Consider the following 18880-nt stretch of genomic DNA (forward strand, 5'->3'; position numbering starts at 1 on the left):
CAGCACAGGCACCGGATTTCATGCGAAAACAGAGCGGAGGGGGCGGTGCCCGGCGCCCCTGAACATTTGAGTGACGGCAGTTTGGCGTTTCAAGCAGGGGGTGAGGACCTGCCTCCCTGGCCAAAGACAGGTATTTTGGAGAACTTATAAAAGGCTTTATTTTGGGAATACATCCTAATATTGGGGGCAATGTTCATTTCTATGTCACCTTTGCAGGACTGCGGGACGAGACCTAGATTCTCCTCTGGAACGGATTCGGTGCCCCTCAGCCATGGGACAGCAGCTGACCAGCCAAGCCGTGATGAACAAACTTCCTAAGAAAGTCGTCAAACACGCAGCCCTGGTGCGTGAGAGCGTCTTCCTGACGTACGAGGAGTTCCTGGGCCGCGTCGCCGAGCTCAATGATGTGTAAGAGAAGGATGTACATCAATCGCCGCTTACTGTCCACACGACTACTAAAACCCTGCCTGGTAGTGACGAGTATTACCCCGACCCCAAGTAGCGAGTGCAATATTGTCACTCTGACGGTAGAGAATCCGCAGTGTCGCCGCACTGACGGTAGAGAATCCGCAGTGTCGCCGCACTGACGGTAGAGAATCCGCAGTGTCGCCGCACTGACGGTAGAGAATCCGCAGTGTCGCCGCACTGACGGTAGAGAATCCGCAGTGTCGCCGCACTGACGGTAGAGAATCCGCAGTGTCGCCGCACTGACGGTAGAGAATCCGCAGTGTCGCCGCACTGACGGTAGAGAATCCGCAGTGTCGCCGCACTGACGGTAGAGAATCCGCAGTGTCGCCGCACTGACGGTAGAGAATCCGCAGTGTCGCCGCACTGACGGTAGAGAATCCGCAGTGTCGCCGCACTGACGGTAGAGAATCCGCAGTGTCGCCGCACTGACGGTAGAGAATCCGCAGTGTCGCCGCACTGACGGTAGAGAATCCGCAGTGTCGCCGCACTGACGGTAGAGAATCCGCAGTGTCGCCGCACTGACGGTAGAGAATCCGCAGTGTCGCCGCACTGACGGTAGAGAATCCGCAGTGTCGCCGCACTGACGGTAGAGAATCCGCAGTGTCGCCGCACTGACGGTAGAGAATCCGCAGTGTCGCCGCACTGACGGTAGAGAATCCGCAGTGTCGCCGCACTGACGGTAGAGAATCCGCAGTGTCGCCGCACTGACGGTAGAGAATCTGCAGTGTCGCCGCACTGACGGTAGAGAATCCGCAGTGTCGCCGCACTGACGGTAGAGAATCCGCAGTGTCGCCGCACTGACGGTAGAGAATCCATACTGGGATGTAAGGTTCTGACAGGAGAGGGCGCCACCAAGTGGCCGTGCAGTAGACTTCTCCATAATGTAGAATAAATGGTCCCTTTATGTGCTGGTAGTTGTGTCGGCGGTGTAGGGGACTCGTGGTCTGTGTTGCTGACGTCTCCCTCCCTCCCGCAGCACAGCGAGGCTGGCCGCAGGGCAGGACAAGCATCTCCTCTTTGAAGTGCAGCCGGGCTCGGACTCGTCCGCCCTGTGGAAGGTTGTCGTCCGTGTTTTGTGTACCAAGGTGGGTGCCCACCTGTAGCTTTGCATGTTGTGTGTCTCCTGTGGTTTTATATCAGACTGGATCGTTACCTCCAGCTATTATGGACCTATAGTGTCAGCCGTGGTATGCTGAGACTTGTAGTCCCACAACCACTGATGCAGACTTTTCACCTTGTTTTGTCTCTCTGCAATCTTTTGTGTCTTGTCACATTTTTTTTTCCGCTCCAGATTAATAAGACAAGCGGCATCGTGGAGATATCGAGGATCATGAACCTCTACCAGTTCATCCAGCTCTACAAGGACATCACCAGCCATGCCACCGGTGTGTTCACCAAGAGCAGCGAGGCCTCCGAGGACAATGCCCAGAGCCTGGCATCGCTCTCAGACTGCCAGGCCAGCATCTTAATGGGGAGGTAAGTGATCTGCCCACTCCTCCATCTGCACCGCCTCCGCTGCACACGTCAGCATCGCCTGTGTACACTGAACCTTTCCTGTCTGCTGGTTGTTGGCTAGCTGCACTAAAGTCTGCTGCACCTCCGCTTACATGATTATGTTGGATCAGTCCTGGACAAGGTTGGCAGAAAGGAGGAATCTGCCGAGGAAGCGACACCAACACCTAATCCTTCACATCCCCGAGATAGCGGGGGAAGGGAAACTGTGGTGGCGGATACTTTACTGTGTATATTATTGTTATATATTCTACAAAGTCCTCCCCTAAAAACAAACGATGTAAAGAACAAAGCAAGTAATATGCACAAATCCATCCGCATATTCATCTATATAGTGTGCAGTATTATAGTAGTTACATTGTTGTACATAGGGGCAGTATTATAGTAGTTATATTCTTGTACATTGGGGCAATATTATAGCAGTTATATTCTTGTACATAGGAGGCAGTATTATAGTAGTTATATTCTTGTACATAGGGGCAGTATTATAGTAGTTATATTCTTGTACAATGGAGCAGTATTGTAGTTATATTCTTGTACATTGGGGCAATATTATAGCAGTTATATTCTTGTACATAGGAGGCAGTATTATAGTAGTTATATTCTTGTACATAGAGGCAGTATTATAGTAGTTATATTCTTGTACGTAGGGACAGTATTATAGTTATATTCTTTTACATAGGGGGCAGTATTATAGCAGTTATATTTTTGTACATAGGGGCAGTATTATAGTAGTTATATTCTTGTATATAGGAGCAGTATTATAGTAGATATATTCTTGCATATAGGAACAGTATTATAGTAGTTATATTCTTGTACATAGGGGCAGTATTATAGTAGTTATATTCTTGTACATAGGGGCAGTATTATAGTAGTTATATTCTAGTACATAGGGGCAGTATTATAGTAGTTATATTCTTGTACATGGATCAGTATTATAGTAGTTATATTCTTGTACATTGGAGCAGTATTATAGTAGTTATATTCTTGTACATAGGAGCAGTATTATAGTAGTTATATTCTTGTACATAGTGGACAGTATTATAGTAGTTATATTCTTGTACATAGGGGCAGTATTATAGTAGTTATATTCTTGTACATAGGGGGCAGTATTATAGTAGTTATATTCCTGTACATAGGAGCAGTATTATAGTAGTTATATTCTTGTACATAGGAGGCAGTATTATAGTAGTTATATTCTTGTGCATAGGGGGCAGACTTTCATTCATTATTACAATCAGAATAAAACACAACTGTATGGCTTAAGGACAAGGTGTAGAGAATAAACTGTGATTTATGTTTTTTTCATGAGTCCTTGGAACCGGTTTTCCCTTCTCTGCTGACACTTTTTTTCACCGTTTTCCAGGGTGAAGCAGGTGACAGATGAGGAGGAGTGTTGTATCTGTATGGATGAGCGAGCTGATCTGATCCTGCCCTGCACTCACAACTTCTGCCAGAAGTGCATTGACAAATGGTAGGAGGCAGCGACCGTCCCACTGGTGTCGCCATTATCTCTGCGTGTGCTGGGAACACAGGGCTGATTGCTTAGTCCATATTGACTTATATATATATATATTTAGACTCGTCACATGTGATGAGTTGCCATTTTGTTATCTTCTGCTTATTGTGAGTTACATCTTGCTTTAGTCGCACTCCGAGCTGCAGTCTGAATACTTCTGGCTTCATGTGCAGCTCTCTGTTGGAGAGTGGATGGTAATTGCACGCTGTTTGAGGCAATCCATGTGTCTGTTTCCAGATCAAGGATCAGGGGATAAAGCGGTGTCAGATATTTATGGCAGCTGCTTTTCTTACTGCTTCACCCACATTTATTTGTAAAGGAGCTGATAGAGATGAGTATCGGTTTTGTCGTGTCCCATGCAGTGAACCTTCCCTGCAGCCACCACTAGAGGGCAGACGCTTTTATACTGTAAGTCTGTCTGTGGTGAGCTCCCCCTAGTGGTGGCTGCTGCCGGACATATATCTTGATTTTCATCTTAAACCCCTGGTATGTAATTTACCTTCCTACATTAGAGACACAGGAGATGTTCTGGGCAAAATCGATGGCATACCCATGGAAGATGATATGTGGCTGGTGTCATTAGACGTTGACTCTTTGTACACTGCCATACAACATCATCATGGTATTTTGGCAGTGGAATCTTTCTTACTAACTACAGAAATGGACAGAGATTTTATTTGTTTCCTCCTTGATTTGCTTAAATTCGTTCTTGAGCATAATTACTTTATTTTCAAGGAAACAATATATGTACAGCAGAGAGGTACAGCAATGGGGGCGGCATTTGCCCCCTCATATGCTAACCTCTTTATGGGGAGTTGGGAGAGACAAATTTTTTTTGTCAACCCCATCGCATACATTGAGAAGGTCCTGTTCTGGGTCCGTTTTATTGATGACATTCTCATGATTTGGCAGGGCTCAGAGCAGGACCTTCTCGCTTTTTTGGACATCCTCAATAACAACACTATGAATATCAAGCTTACATGTAAATATAGTCAAGTGTCCCTGGATTTTTTGGATATTTTAATTACAAAAGGACCAGATGGTTATCTGGAAACTAATGTCTTCAGAAAAGATACGGCAGTGAATTCTCTACTGCACGCCTCGTCCTCGCATCCAAGATCTCTAATTGAGGGCATACCAACTGGACAATTTATTAGAGTCAACAGAATCTGCTCTAATGAAAAATCTTTTTCTGAACAGGCGGACAATCTTTCATCAAGATTTGAGGACAGAGGCTACTCTAGACGTAGCATTAAGAGAGGACTCCACAAGGCAAGGAAAGCTACACGTTCTGCATTAATGAAAACCAAAACCAAACCAGTGGTAGAACAAAAGGTGAGATTTATATCTACCTACACTGAACAATGGAATCAGATGAGAGAGGTATTGAAAAGGTATTGGCCCCTCTTACAAAAAGATAGGGATTTGACCAAATTTCTACCTACGTATCCATCTATCACATACCGTAGGTCTAGCAATTTGAAAGACCTATTGGTACATAGTTATTATGCAGGCCCGAATATTAATAGGGCCTTTGGATCAAGAGGACAAAAATGGGGTTGCTTTCCATGTAACAACTGTATTGCCTGTCCGAACATTCTGCAGGCTTCAATATTCACCTCAAGTGATGGGAAGAAGAAATTTAATATAACCCAACACATCACCTGCAATACATTGGGAGTGGTTTATTATGCACAATGTCCATGCCCGAAAATCTATGTGGGACTAACGTCTAGAGCATTAAAGATCAGAGTAAGGGAACATGTCAGAGACATTATCAATGCAGAAGAAATTGATGACTTATCCATGCTCAAACCTGTACCGAGACACTTTAAGTCCCATCATAAATGTAACGCAAAACTTCTCAAAGTAATTGGGATAGACAAGGTACTAATCAAGGTACATGTTGATCAGAGAGGAGGTAATTGGAGAAAGACTCTGGCACAAATGGAAACCCGCTGGATCTCCAAAATCAATTCTGTTCAGCCGTTTGGCTTGAATGAGGTGCTTAGCTTTGCCCCCTTTCTTTAAATGTATACATTTTGTAGTGGTGTTTTTATTATCTGATTTTAACTGTGTGTTTTTTTAGTTTTTTAGCTCCTGATATTGTCTCTATAATACCTGATTTGACCTACTGAGTGCTCTGGCCTTGATATCCAGGATACTTTCCTTCCGGAATGGGACCTGCTTTTTTCTTTTTTTCTTTATGTTTTATTTATTTATATTGTATTTTGTATGGGTATATGTGCATTATATATGACAGTTGTATGTTGTTTTTATGTAATTGGCTGTTATGACCCCAATGGCGAGGGTCTCAGAGATATCAGCAAGTCTGCAAAGTACAAAAAATCCAGCTCATAGGGCAGTGGTAACTGGGTTGACCATATATCTACTCCTAACGCCAACCCTAGAAGTAGCCGGGGAACATGCCTACGTTGGTCGCTAGATGTCTCGCGCCAGCCGGAGAGCTAACTACCCCTAGAAGAGGAAAACAAAGACCTCTCTTGCCTCCAGAGAAAGGACCCCAAAAGTAGGATACAAGCCCCCCACAAATAATAACGGTGAGGTAAGAGGAAATGACAAACACAGAGATGAACTAGGTTTAGCACAGAGAGGCCCACTTTCTAATAGCAGAATATAGTAAGATAACTTATATGGTCAACAAAAACCCTATCAAAAATCCACGCTGGAGATTCAAGAACCCCCGAACCGTCTAACGGCCCGGGTGGGAAACACCAGCCGTCCTAGAGCTTCCAGCAAGGTCAGGATACAGATAATATACAAGCTGGACAAAAAATGCAAATAATAACGAATTGCAAAAAGCAAAAAAGCAGACTTAGCTTAATCAAGCAGGAACCAGGATCAGTAGACAAGAGCACTACAGATTAGCTCTGATATCAACGTTGCCAGGCATTGAACTGAAGGTCCAGGGAGCTTATATAGCAACACCCCTGACCTAACGACCCAGGTGAGCATAAAAGGAATGACTGACAAACCCAGAGTCAAATCACTAGTAGCCACTAGAGGGAGCCAAGAAGTAAATTCACAACAGTACCCCCCCCCTTAGTGAGGGGTCACCGAACCCTCACCAAGACCACCAGGGCGATCAGGATGAGCGGCGTGAAAGGCACGAACTAAATCGGCCACATGCACATCAGAGGCAACCACCCAGGAATTATCCTCCTGACCATAGCCCTTCCACTTGACCAGGTACTGAAGCCTCCGCCTGGAGAGACGAGAATCTAAGATCTTCTCCACCACGTACTCCAACTCGCCCTCAACCAACACCGGAGCAGGAGGCTCAGCAGAAGGAACCACAGGCACAACGTACCGCCGCAACAAGGACCTATGAAATACGTTGTGAATGGCAAACGACACCGGAAGATCCAGGCGAAAGGATACAGGATTAAGGATCTCCAATATCTTGTAAGGACCAATGAATCGAGGCTTAAATTTGGGAGAGGAGACCTTCATAGGAACAAATCGAGAAGACAGCCATACCAAATCCCCAACGCGAAGTCGGGGACCCACACCGCGGCGGCGGTTGGCAAAACGCTGAGCCTTCTCCTGTGACAACAACGGCAAAGGATACTGAAATTTGACAGTGATCTTATTCAAAAGCCGATAGTCAATACAAGGCCTCAAAGATCCGTCCTTTTTAGCCACAAAAAAGAATCCCGCACCAAGAGGGGAAGAAGAAGGACGGATATGCCCCTTCTCCAGAGACTCCTTGATATATGAACGCATCGCGGTATGTTCAGGTACCGACAGATTAAATAGTCTTCCCTTAGGAAACTTACTGCCTGGAATCAAATCTATTGCCTTCCAGTCCAAGACTGGATTATGGGTCTGTAACCATGGCAACCCCAAAACAACCAAATCATGCATCTTATGCAGAACAAGAAAACGTATCACCTCCCGATGTTCAGGAGTCATGCACATGGTAACCTGTGTCCAAAACTGCGGCTTATTTTCTGCCAATGGCGTAGCGTCAATACCCCTAAGAGGGATAGGATTTTCTAATGGCTCAAGAACAAAACCGCAACGCTTGGCAAATGACAGATCCATAAGACTCAGGGCAGCACCTGAATCTACAAACGCCACGACAGGATACGATGACAGTGAGCAAATCAAAGTTACAGATAGAATGAACTTAGGTTGCAAATTACCAATGGCGACAGGACTAACAACCTTAGTAAGACGCTTAGAGCATGCTGAGATAACATGTGCAGAATCACCACAGTAGTAACACAAGCCATTCTGGCGTCTATGAATTTTCTGCTCATTTCTAGTCAGGATTCTATCACATTGCATTAAATCAGGTGCCTGTTCAGATAACACCATGAGGGAATTTGCGGTTTTGCGCTCCCGCAACCGCCGGTCAATTTGAATAGCCAGGGCCATGGAATCATTCAGACCTGTGGGAATGGGAAAACCCACCATCACATTCTTAATGGCTTCAGAAAGGCCATTTCTAAAATTTGCAGCCAATGCACACTCGTTCCACTGGGTCAGCACAGACCATTTCCGAAATTTTTGGCAATACACCTCAGCCTCGTCCTGGCCCTGAGACATAGCCAGCAAGGCTTTTTCTGCCTGAATCTCAAGATTGGGTTCCTCATAAAGCAAACCGAGCGCCAGAAAAAACGCATCAATATCAGCCAATGCCGGATCTCCTGGCGCCAGCGAGAAAGCCCAATCCTGAGGGTCGCCCCGTAAAAAAGAAATAACAATTTTCACTTGCTGAGCGGAGTCTCCAGAGGAACAGGGTCTCAGGGACAAAAACAATTTACAATTATTCCTGAAATTTCTAAACTTAAATCGGTCTCCGGAAAACAGTTCAGGAATCGGTATCTTAGGTTCTGACATAGGATTTCTGGTAACATAATCTTGTATGCCCTGCACACGAGCAGCAAGCTGGTCCACACTTGTAATCAAGGTCTGGACATTCATGTCTGCAGCAATCACAAGCCACTCAAAGGTAAAGGGGAAAAGAAAAAAAAAAAAAAAAATGAGAGAGAGAAAAAAAAACTCAGAACTTTCTTTCTTATAATCCCACTTCTGCAATGCATTTAACATTTAGTACTGGCCTGGCAAACTGTTATGACCCCAATGGCGAGGGTCTCAGAGATATCAGCAAGTCTGCAAAGTACAAAAAATCCAGCTCATAGGGCAGTGGTAACTGGGTTGACCATATATCTACTCCTAACGCCAACCCTAGAAGTAGCCGGGGAACATGCCTACGTTGGTCGCTAGATGTCTCGCGCCAGCCGGAGAGCTAACTACCCCTAGAAGAGGAAAACAAAGACCTCTCTTGCCTCCAGAGAAAGGACCCCAAAAGTAGGATACAAGCCCCCCACAAATAATAACGGTGAGGTAAGAGGAAATGACAAACACAGAGATGAACTAGGTTTAGCACAGAGAGGCCCACTTACTAATAGCAGAATATAGTAAGATAACTTATATGGTCAACAAAAACCCTATCAAAAATCCACGCTGGAGATTCAAGAACCCCCGAACCGTCTAACGGCCCGGGGGGAGAACACCAGCCGCCCTAGAGCTTCCAGCAAGGTCAGGATACAGATAATATACAAGCTGGACAAAAAATGCAAACAATAACGAATTGCAAAAAGCAAAAAAGCAGACTTAGCTTAATCAAGCAGGAACCAGGATCAGTAGACAAGAGCACTACAGATTAGCTCTGATATCAACGTTGCCAGGCATTGAACTGAAGGTCCAGGGAGCTTATATAGCAACACCCCTGACCTAACGACCCAGGTGAGCATAAAAGGAATGACTGACAAACCCAGAGTCAAATCACTAGTAGCCACTAGAGGGAGCCAAGAAGTAAATTCACAACAATTGGCTGTCACTTTGTTTCACTTAATATCTATTGGGAAGTATTCTAACACTATAATATATATATATATATTAGTATAATCTATATGTATTTCAACACTATAATATATATGCACTTTTATAATTTATATGTATTTTACGTATATAGTTCATCAATAAGAAATGTATAGGTTCTTTGAATTTGAATTGCATATGGGCATATTCAAGACACTTTCACTTATGATATGCTTGTAGTATGGCTCACCTTGCCTTCTAGTGCATATTACATATTTATGTCTTGTTTGCACTTTATTTTTTATTTATACACTTTTTTTGTATGTAGGTTTTTACTATGCGGCCTAATGTCCTTAGCCATTCTACTATTTTGCGCAGGGCATTTTTTGGCTTCTGGTTACTATGGTGACACTTCGTAATGTGGCTATCCACTGTTATTTGCACATGTATTAGATATTGAGGTACTATGTTTGCACTTTAACCCTGTGCAAATGTTTGTAGGCACTTATCAGTCTGGTTTTATTTATATTTTTACGGTACATTTGTGTAGATACTTCCGTTTTTTTCGGGTTGCTGTGGAGACGCGGCTGCAGTTACCCCACCATCTGTATATATAATGCATATTGATGTTCTGTCCTGCACTTTATTTTTGATTTATATATTTTTTTAATACGTAGATATGTATTATACTGCCGAATGTCTTCAGCTATTTTTTTATTTCACTTAGGGCATTTCCGGCATTTGGTTGCTACGGTGATTTTTCTATAGCGTGGTCAGCCCCCTCTTTTTGCACATATATTAGACATCTAGGCACTATGTTTGCACTTTATTATACCCCTTTGCATATATCTGCAGGCATTCACCAGTTTGTTATAATCCTGGTCCTATTTACATTCTTGCGGTGTGCGCTTGTTGATACTTCCGGTTTCTCGGGTTGCTGTGGAGACGCGTCTGTAGTGTGGCTTAGTCCGCCCCCTGTCCTGACGCGTCGGAGAGGGGATTGGAAGGGCCGCATGTGACGCTGACCGGAAGTGACGTCCATGCTGGTATGTTGAAACAAGCGCCATTACAAACCGCTGCCACCACTGATTATACCATCTATATAAACCCTGAAATAGTCACTATGTGCTGTGACTATCCCCCTGGACGAAGCATACCGCGAAACGCGCGTCGGGGTTTCTAGACTGCGCTGCATACTCAGGTAATATGCCCTTACTTTTTGTCATACCATATATATGCACTATATGTGCTTTGTATCAGTGATGCACTATCTTGCACTTTCTATTGAGGATACAAAAAGCTATATGCTGTGTCTAATGAGATGGGATTTCCCTTCAGTATAAGCATGTTTGCTACATAATGAACTCTATAGGATTAACCCTTTTAGTAAATATGTCCGCCATATAGTGCACTTTATGGGATTTTCCCTTTGATTGTACATATGTGTGCTATATGGTGCACTTTATGGGATTAACCCTTTTCTTTATGAGTCTCTGTAATGACATAGACTATATTCAGATAATTTGAATAATTGTACTATATTTGCAATTCCTTGGTATGTATGAATATATTACTTTATTTTGAAGCATATTCCTGTATGCAGATAGCAGTATTCTGTCACATGTATTCCCACTGGTTACTATGAGACTTGTTTTTATATTTTTGTGATTAATAAAATATTGATGTTTTTTTTTCTACTTCCAGGAGCGACCGGAACCGCAATTGTCCCATCTGCCGCTTACAGGTATCGGGAGTGAATGACTCATGGGTGGTCTCAGATGCCCCCACGGAGGAGGATGTTGCAAGTTACATATTAAATCTGGCAGATGAGGTTGGGCAGCCCCATGATACCGTCTTCTAATTACATGGACTATATGCTCATTATTTGTTTAACATTCTTTTATATGCTTGAAAGACGCCAGTGTATGATTGTAAGTCTATAAAACACCGTATATCACCCTCTGATCAACATCTACACCTTCCATATAGAATGATTATCCAATATTGGTACAGACATTGTATACGTATATTACTGATCTGGAGTTACACCCTGTATTATACCCCAGAGCTGCACTCACTATTCTGCTGGTGCTGTCACTGTGTACATACATTACATTACTGATCCTGAGTTACATCCTGTATTATACTCCAGAGCTGCACTCACTATTCTGCTGGAGTCACTGTGTACATAAATTACATTACTGATCCTGTACTGATCCTGAGTTAGAATTTATATAAAAAGTGGCGCCAAGTATCAAACGGAGGTGTCCTGCAGCGAAACCAACAATTCCCCACAAAAGTGAATTGTAAAATGAAGTTACAAATAATAAATACACATAAAATGTGTATAGGTTCGCGCTGGAAACGTGACTGTATATGATGGAAAAAAGAGAGTAGGGGGACTATTGTTGGTTCAGATATGGGAGAATATTCAATTATTCCAGACACAGAGCTGTAAACAGCATAAGAAAATGCTAAACGCTCACCCGTCTTGTGCAGATGGTTAGGAGCGTCTAGTAGTCCCAGCAGGTGCTAGAGGATGTCCGTCCAGAAGATCCTTTCATGAAGGTAGATCCTGGTAGGACGAAGTCCGTTAGTGCAGAGAAGATCGTGGCTACCCCGGCCGGTAGCAGCCACTGTTCACCTTGTGGCAGAGAGAGGCGGGGTCCAGTTGTGCCGGCGCCGCGTGTGAGTCGAGCGTTGCGTGCGGCTAGACTGCAGGACCTGCGTGACGTATCTGTTCACGTGACCGCCGCTACTGCCCGGTGATAAGTGTACGGAGTGCGGTAAGGACCACTATCCTACGCGTTTCGGAGACGCCTGTCTCCTTCTTCAGGGATGGTCCTTTACCCCACTAGAAGTCTTTTTATACCGCCTCCCATGATCGGTTCCTTCATTGAAACCCAAACAATTCAGCTCCAGCATTGAGACCTCTCGGTGCAACAGTGTCCAGTAGGAATATCCACTTAGTCTCAACTCTGGACATTGCTTTGATGAAATTGCCACCTCTCCAATGTTTTTGTACCACCGCAATACCTGTGACTTCCATGTCTTTAACCTGTCCCCCATGGTAGTCGATAAAGTGTTTTGAAAGTGGGTGGCCCATGAATTTGGTTTTAATATTTCGGATATGTTCATTAATCCTAATTTTCATTGAGCGTTTTGTTCTACCTACATACCGTATATACTCGAGTATAAGCCGACCCGAGTATAAGCCGACCCCCCTAATTTTGCCACAAAAAACAGGGAAAACTTATTGACTCGAGTATAAGCCTAGGGTGGAAAATGCAGCAGGTACCGGTGAATTTCAAAATTAAAAATAGATACTCCATACCGTTCATTATGGCCCCATAGATGCTCCACATAAAGCTGTGCCACATATAATGCTCTGCACCGTTCATTATGGCCCCATAGATGCTCCACATAAAGCTGTGCCATATATACAATGCTCTGCACCGTTGCCCCATAGCTGTGCCATATATATAATGCTCTGCACCGTTGCCCCATAGCTGTGCCACATATATAATGCTCTGCACCGTTGCCCCATAGCTGTGCCATATAGTGCTCTGCACCGTTGCCCCATAGCTGTGCCATATAGTGCTCTGCACCGTTGCCCCACAGCTGTGCCATATAGTGCTCTGCACCGTTGCCCCACAGCTGTGCCATATAGTGCTCTGCACCGTTGCCCCACAGCTGTGCCATATAGTGCTCTGCACCGTTGCCCCATAGCTGTGCCATATAGTGCTCTGCACCGTTGCCCCATAGCTGTGCCATATAGTGCTCTGCACCATTGCCCCATAGCTGTGCCATATAGTGCTCTGCACCATTGCCCCATAGCTGTGCCATATAGTGCTCTGCACCGTTGCCCCATAGCTGTGCCATATAATGCTCTGCACCATTGCCCCATAGCTGTGCCATATAGTGCTCTGCACCGTCCATTATTGCCCCATAGCTGCTGCTGCTGCTGCAATAAAAAAAAAAAAAAACACATACTCACCTGTCTTGCTTGCAGCTCCTCGGCGCCATCTTCCCGGCGTCTCTCTGCACTGACTGATCAGGCAGAGGGCGGCGCGCACACTATATGCGTCATCGCGCCCTCTGCCTGAACAGTCAGTGCGGAGAGACGCCGGGAAGATGGCGCGGCGCCCGGCGTGTGGAACGAGGACAGGTGAATATGTCATACTTACCTGCTCCCGGCGTCCCGCTCCTTCCCCCGGACAGCTGGTCTTCGGTGCCGCAGCCTCTTCCTCTATCAGCGGTCACCGGCACCGCTTCATTAGAGAAATTAATAGGCGGCTCCGCCCCTATGGGAGGTGGAGCAGCCTATTCATTTCTCTAATGAGCGGTCCCACGTGACCGCTCAGGGGAAGAGGCTGCGGCACCGAAGTCAGTGTGACAGGCAGGGGGAGCGACAGGAACGCCGGGACTAGGTGAGTATATGACAGTGCTCACCCGCCGACCCCACCACCGATCATGACTCGAGTATAAGCCGAGAGGGGCACTTTCAGCCCAAAAATTTGGGCTGAAAATCTCGGCTTATACTCGAGTTTATACGGTACCTTTTCCCGCAGGGGCACTTGATCGTATATATCACCCCTGTAGTGGAGCATGTAATAAAATCTTTGATTGTAAATTTTAGATTACCCTTTTCAATGTCTGTTTGTTTGTGCACTCTAGTTTGCTTGCACATATTACACTTATTGCATGGGAAGAACCCCTTCAATATCCTATGGAAGAAGGAAGATGGTTTATATGCCGGTTTTTCCTGAACAGTGGGTGCAATACTGTTGCCCAGATTACAGGCTTTTTTATATACAAATTGTGGATGATTGGCTATTCTATCCCCCAAAATTTTATCATTCTTGAGTATGTGCCAATGTCTATTGACTATTTTGCGAAGAATGTTAGTACTGGCGTTATATTGTACAATAATGGGGATGGAATCCTCTGTATCTTTGGGTTTCACATTGTTGTTAATAAGTTCTTCTCTAGACTTTTTAAGGGCAGTTATTTTGGAACATTCCAGCATTTTTTCATCGTATCCTTTCTCAACAAATTTTTTTGTTAAAAGTTGGGCCTCACTATTAAAATCCTGGAGTCTCGAACAATTGCGGTGGATCCGCATATACTGACTTTTCGGAATATTCAACAGCCAGCTAGGGAGATGGCAGCTGTCGAGAGGAATAAAACTGTTTGTGTCGGTGGATTTCGTGAATGTGCACGTATGGATTTCTGAATTCTTAATAAAAATATTTAAATCTAAAAAGTTAATATTAGTGGAACTGGTGGTTGAAGTGAAATTTAAAAAGTATTCATTTTTATTAATATCAGTTAAAAATGTATTAAGAGTATCCAAACCACCAGACCAAATAAAAATGACATCGTCAATAAAACGCTGCCAGAGGACCAGGTTCGCGCGTAGACGCCCCCCAGGGTAAATGGTGGATTCTTCCCACCTACCCACGTATAGGTTGGCGTAACTGGGCGCGAACCTGGTCCCCATAGCAGTACCCCACTGCTGGGAGTAGTAGTTCTTCTGATACTGGAAATAGTTGTGTGTTAAAATAAATAGCATAAAATCACCCAAAAAATCAATCTGTTCGTGCGGAACCTCAGATAATTTATTTAAAAAGTATTTGGCCGCGTCACACCCCTTTTTATGGTCAATGACCGTATAGAGGGAGGTGATGTCAAGGGTGCCTAATAAATAGTGATCTTGCCATTCAACATTATGTAAAAGGCGCAAAACATGTGAACTATCCTTTAAATGGGATGGTAATAGGGGTACAATTTTCTGTAGGTGGGAATCTATGAATTTGGACATGTTGGCTGTCAGGCATTGAATGCCCGACACGATCGGCCTCCCAGGTGGATTATTCAAGTCTTTATGTATTTTTGGCAGATAGTAAAATACTGCTAGTCTGGGAGGCCCATCGTTGATAAATTCAAACTCCTGCTTATTGATAAAACCCCTATCTAGGCCTGATTTGGTAAGATTTTTCATTTCTTTTAAATATTCTTCAGTAGGGTCCCCATTTAGTCTAAGGTACGTACGTGAGTCACTAAGTAAGCGCATGGCTTCTCTGTGATAGGCATCCTGGTCTAGTAGCACGACCCCCCCTCCCTTGTCGGCTGGTCGAATGACCAGTTCTCTATTTTCTTGTAGGGACACAATAGCTTTTCTTTCTCCATTAGTTAGATTGTATTTATATTTCCTACATTTTTTGTCATTAATTTTACGTATCTCGTCAATGACATTAGCCTGGAACGTTTCCATATGTTCCGAGTATTCGTTCACGGGGTGAAAGTATGATTTTTTCTTTAGATTAGTGTGGACGAAACCAGTATCAGAAGTTGTAAGAGAGATATTAGTCTGAGGATTCTTTATGAAATGTCTCTGAATAGCCAATTTCCTCATGAATAGTTTAATGCCCACATAGGCTCCGAATTTGTCCAAACCCTTGGCTGGAGCATACTTCAAACCCTTTTTTAAAATAGAAGTTTCTTTTTGTGTGGGGGTCACTTTTGAATGTTGGTTGTGCTTTCACACTCGTGGTAGCATGAGACGGACTCTACAACCCTCACAAGGGGCTCAGGTAGTGCAGCTCATCCAGGATGGCACATCAATGCGAGCTGTGGCAAGAAGGTTTGCTGTGTCTGTCAGCATAGTGTCCAGAGACTGGAGGCGCTACCAGTAGACAGGCCAGTACACCAGGAGTCGTGGAGGGGGCGCCGTAGGAGGGCAACAAACCTGCAGCAGGACCGCTACCTCAGCCTTTGTGCAAGAAGGTACAGGAGGATCACCGCCAGAGCCCTGCAAAATGACCTCCAGCAGGCCACAAATGTGCATGTGTCTGCACAAACGGTTAAAAACCGACTCCATGAGGATGGTCTGAGTGCCCGACATCCACAGATGTGGGTTGTGCTCACAGCCCAAGACCGTGCAGGATGCTTGGCATTTGCCACAGGACACCAGGATTGGCAAATTCGCCACTGGCGCCCTGTGCTCTTCACAGATGAAAGCCGGTTCACACTGAGCACATGTGACAGACGTGACAGAGTCTGGAGATGCCGTGGAGAGCGATCTGCTGCCTGCAACATCCTTCAGCATAACCGGTTTGGCAGTGGATCAGTAATGGTGTGGGGTGGCATTTCTTTGGAGGGCCGCACTGCCCTCAATGTGCTCTCCAGAGGTAGCCTGACTGCCATTAGGTACCGAGATGAGATCCTCAGACACCTTGTGAGACCATATGCTTGGCCCTGGGTTCCTCCTAATGCAGGACAATGCCAGACCTCATGTGGCTGGAGTGTGCCCACAGTTCCTGCAAGATGCAGGCATTGAAGCTATGGACTAAATCACCCGTTCCCCAGACCTGAATCCGATTGAACACATCTGGGACATCATGTCTCGCTCCATCCACCAACGTCACGTTGCACCACAGACTGTCCAGGAGTTGGCGGATGCTTTAGTCCAGGTCTGGGAGGAGATCCCTCAGGAGACCATCCGCCGCCTCATCAGGAGCATGCCCGCATATTGTAGGGAGGTCATACAGGCACGTGGAGGCCTCACACACTACTGAGCATCATTTCCTTGTCTTGAGGCATTTCCATTGAAGTTGGATCAGCCTGTAATTGGATTTTCCACTTTGATTTTGAGTGGGATTCCAAATCCAGGCCTCCATTGATTAATAAATTTGATTTCCATTGATGATTTTTTTGTGACTTTGTTGTCAGCACATTCAACTTTGTACAGAACAAAGTATTCGATGAGAATATTTCATTCATTCAGATCTAGGATGTGTTATTTGAGTGTTCCCTTTATTTTTGTGAGCAGTGTATAAAGGCTTATTCTATATGTAAGATGTTGATCGGAGGTGACAGATGCTTTCTGTCCGTATTCGCACACATTAGTGTTCTTTGTGTGAATGTAGTATACGGCTGCGTCGGTGAATTACTGCTGTAGGAACACTACAAGGTGCAGCTGCGGCGCGCCCCCACACCGCCGCAGGGCCGAGGGGTACCCGGAGCCGGGCCTCTAGTTCTCAGTCTCGGGGTTGTCACGGTGGCTAGACCCGGTCCGTGGCCCTGTCCGTCAGTGGGGGACGTCCGGTGAAATAGGTGGTAATAATGGTAGCGATTTAGCGGTGCGGTTGTGGGGTGTAAGTTGCGGTAAATAACGAGGACACCAGGTTGCAGTCTCTTTACCTCTTTACTGGAGATCTCTGAGTCCTCAGTCCAGAACACGGTTCACCAGGCTACGCAAGTCCGGCCGGTCCAATGGCACCTCCAGAGTTCTCCTCTCAGGTGGAAATCTGTGCCTTCCTTCTAGCGCTATGTGTTGTAGTCCTTCCCTGCTGTGCTCACGGAAAGTAACCCCACAACGGTTGTGTCTGTTTCTTAAGTTCCCTCACAACTCGATTTGATGTTCCTCTGTAATCCACCCCTTCCCTGTATTCAGGTTGGAATGGCACCCGTTTGTCAGGTAGGCCTGGAGTTCTTCCGGGACCCTAGAGTCGCCCCTCTCCCGCAATTGCCCCCCAAGACTTCATAGGTGATATGTGGTAGACAGCCCGCCTGAGACCGACTGTCCTGCCGCTGTTTGGAGTATGGCTTGAAGCTGTATTCTAATCCACTCCCTCGGCGTTCCGGCCACCGGTATTGCGCCTCAGCAGGGTGCTGCCTCTTTCAACAAAACCCCTGCTGGTATTCTCCTTCTGCTTGATCTCGTTTCTCACTCAGCACAATCTATCTCGCTTCTAGTCCTTTCTTGAGTCCCGCCGCTTCCAGGAGCCTGCGCGGACCCGTTACGTTCTTTCAATGCCAAGCCTCTGCCAGGATCCCACCCCTGGCAGAGACCCTACAGTCTCTCCCTTCACAACACCCCCTGCCACAGGGTGTTGCTCCGTTCAATCCCGTCAGCGTTCTCTGTCTAACTTCCTGTCTGACCCCCAGTTTACCCACTATGGTGGGGAGTGGCCTAATGAATAGCACCCTTAGCTCCCCCCGGAGGCCCAGCTGTGAAACATATTGGTGTCTGTGATACCTGATTGGAGGAACTCCTTCAGTGCCATCGAACGCACCGTGGCTCCCCTTAGTGGCGGAGCCACAGTACTGCCACGACCAGGACTCTGGGGCGCTGCACTCCCCCCTGGTTAAACACAGTACTCCGGGACTGGGAAGAAAACAACAATACAGATTAGCAAAAAGACATACAATTTTGTTGAGTGTAAAACAATAAGTATACTTGAACAGGCTTCCCTTTATGGGAGGTGAGGACACTTTTAACGTTACAAACATAGTCAACATTATAAATTACAGGCTATACATAACTCCTGTTACCCAACCGGGTATTCTACCTAGTGCAAATTCTGGAACAATAAATTAACATTGCCTTTAAGAAACATACACTCTTAGTTTACCAAAGGCCTTCCTATAATCACATTACAGGGTAAGGTAACTTCACATTCTCCTACTTTGAACCTGCAGGACCGCCTGTCCCTATGGCACCAGACCTACTGCCTCTCCTTT

The 18880-nt window shown here is 45.4% G+C and overlaps 1 protein-coding gene across 1 annotated transcript; it reads left to right on the forward strand.

Moving 5' to 3' along the window:
• The first annotated feature begins 183 nt into the window (after positions 1–183).
• LOC143806576 (RING finger protein 141-like) lies at positions 184–11771 on the forward strand. Its single transcript, XM_077287266.1, has 5 exons — positions 184–408; positions 1445–1553; positions 1760–1944; positions 3347–3454; positions 11057–11771. Exons 1-5 carry the CDS (start codon positions 272–274, stop codon positions 11211–11213), a joined length of 696 nt encoding a protein of 231 aa, XP_077143381.1. The 5' UTR covers positions 184–271; the 3' UTR covers positions 11214–11771.
• The last annotated feature ends 7109 nt before the right edge of the window (positions 11772–18880 follow it).

Source organism: Ranitomeya variabilis, chromosome 2, assembly GCF_051348905.1.
Source record: "Ranitomeya variabilis isolate aRanVar5 chromosome 2, aRanVar5.hap1, whole genome shotgun sequence".
NCBI classification, from domain to species: domain Eukaryota; kingdom Metazoa; phylum Chordata; class Amphibia; order Anura; family Dendrobatidae; genus Ranitomeya; species Ranitomeya variabilis.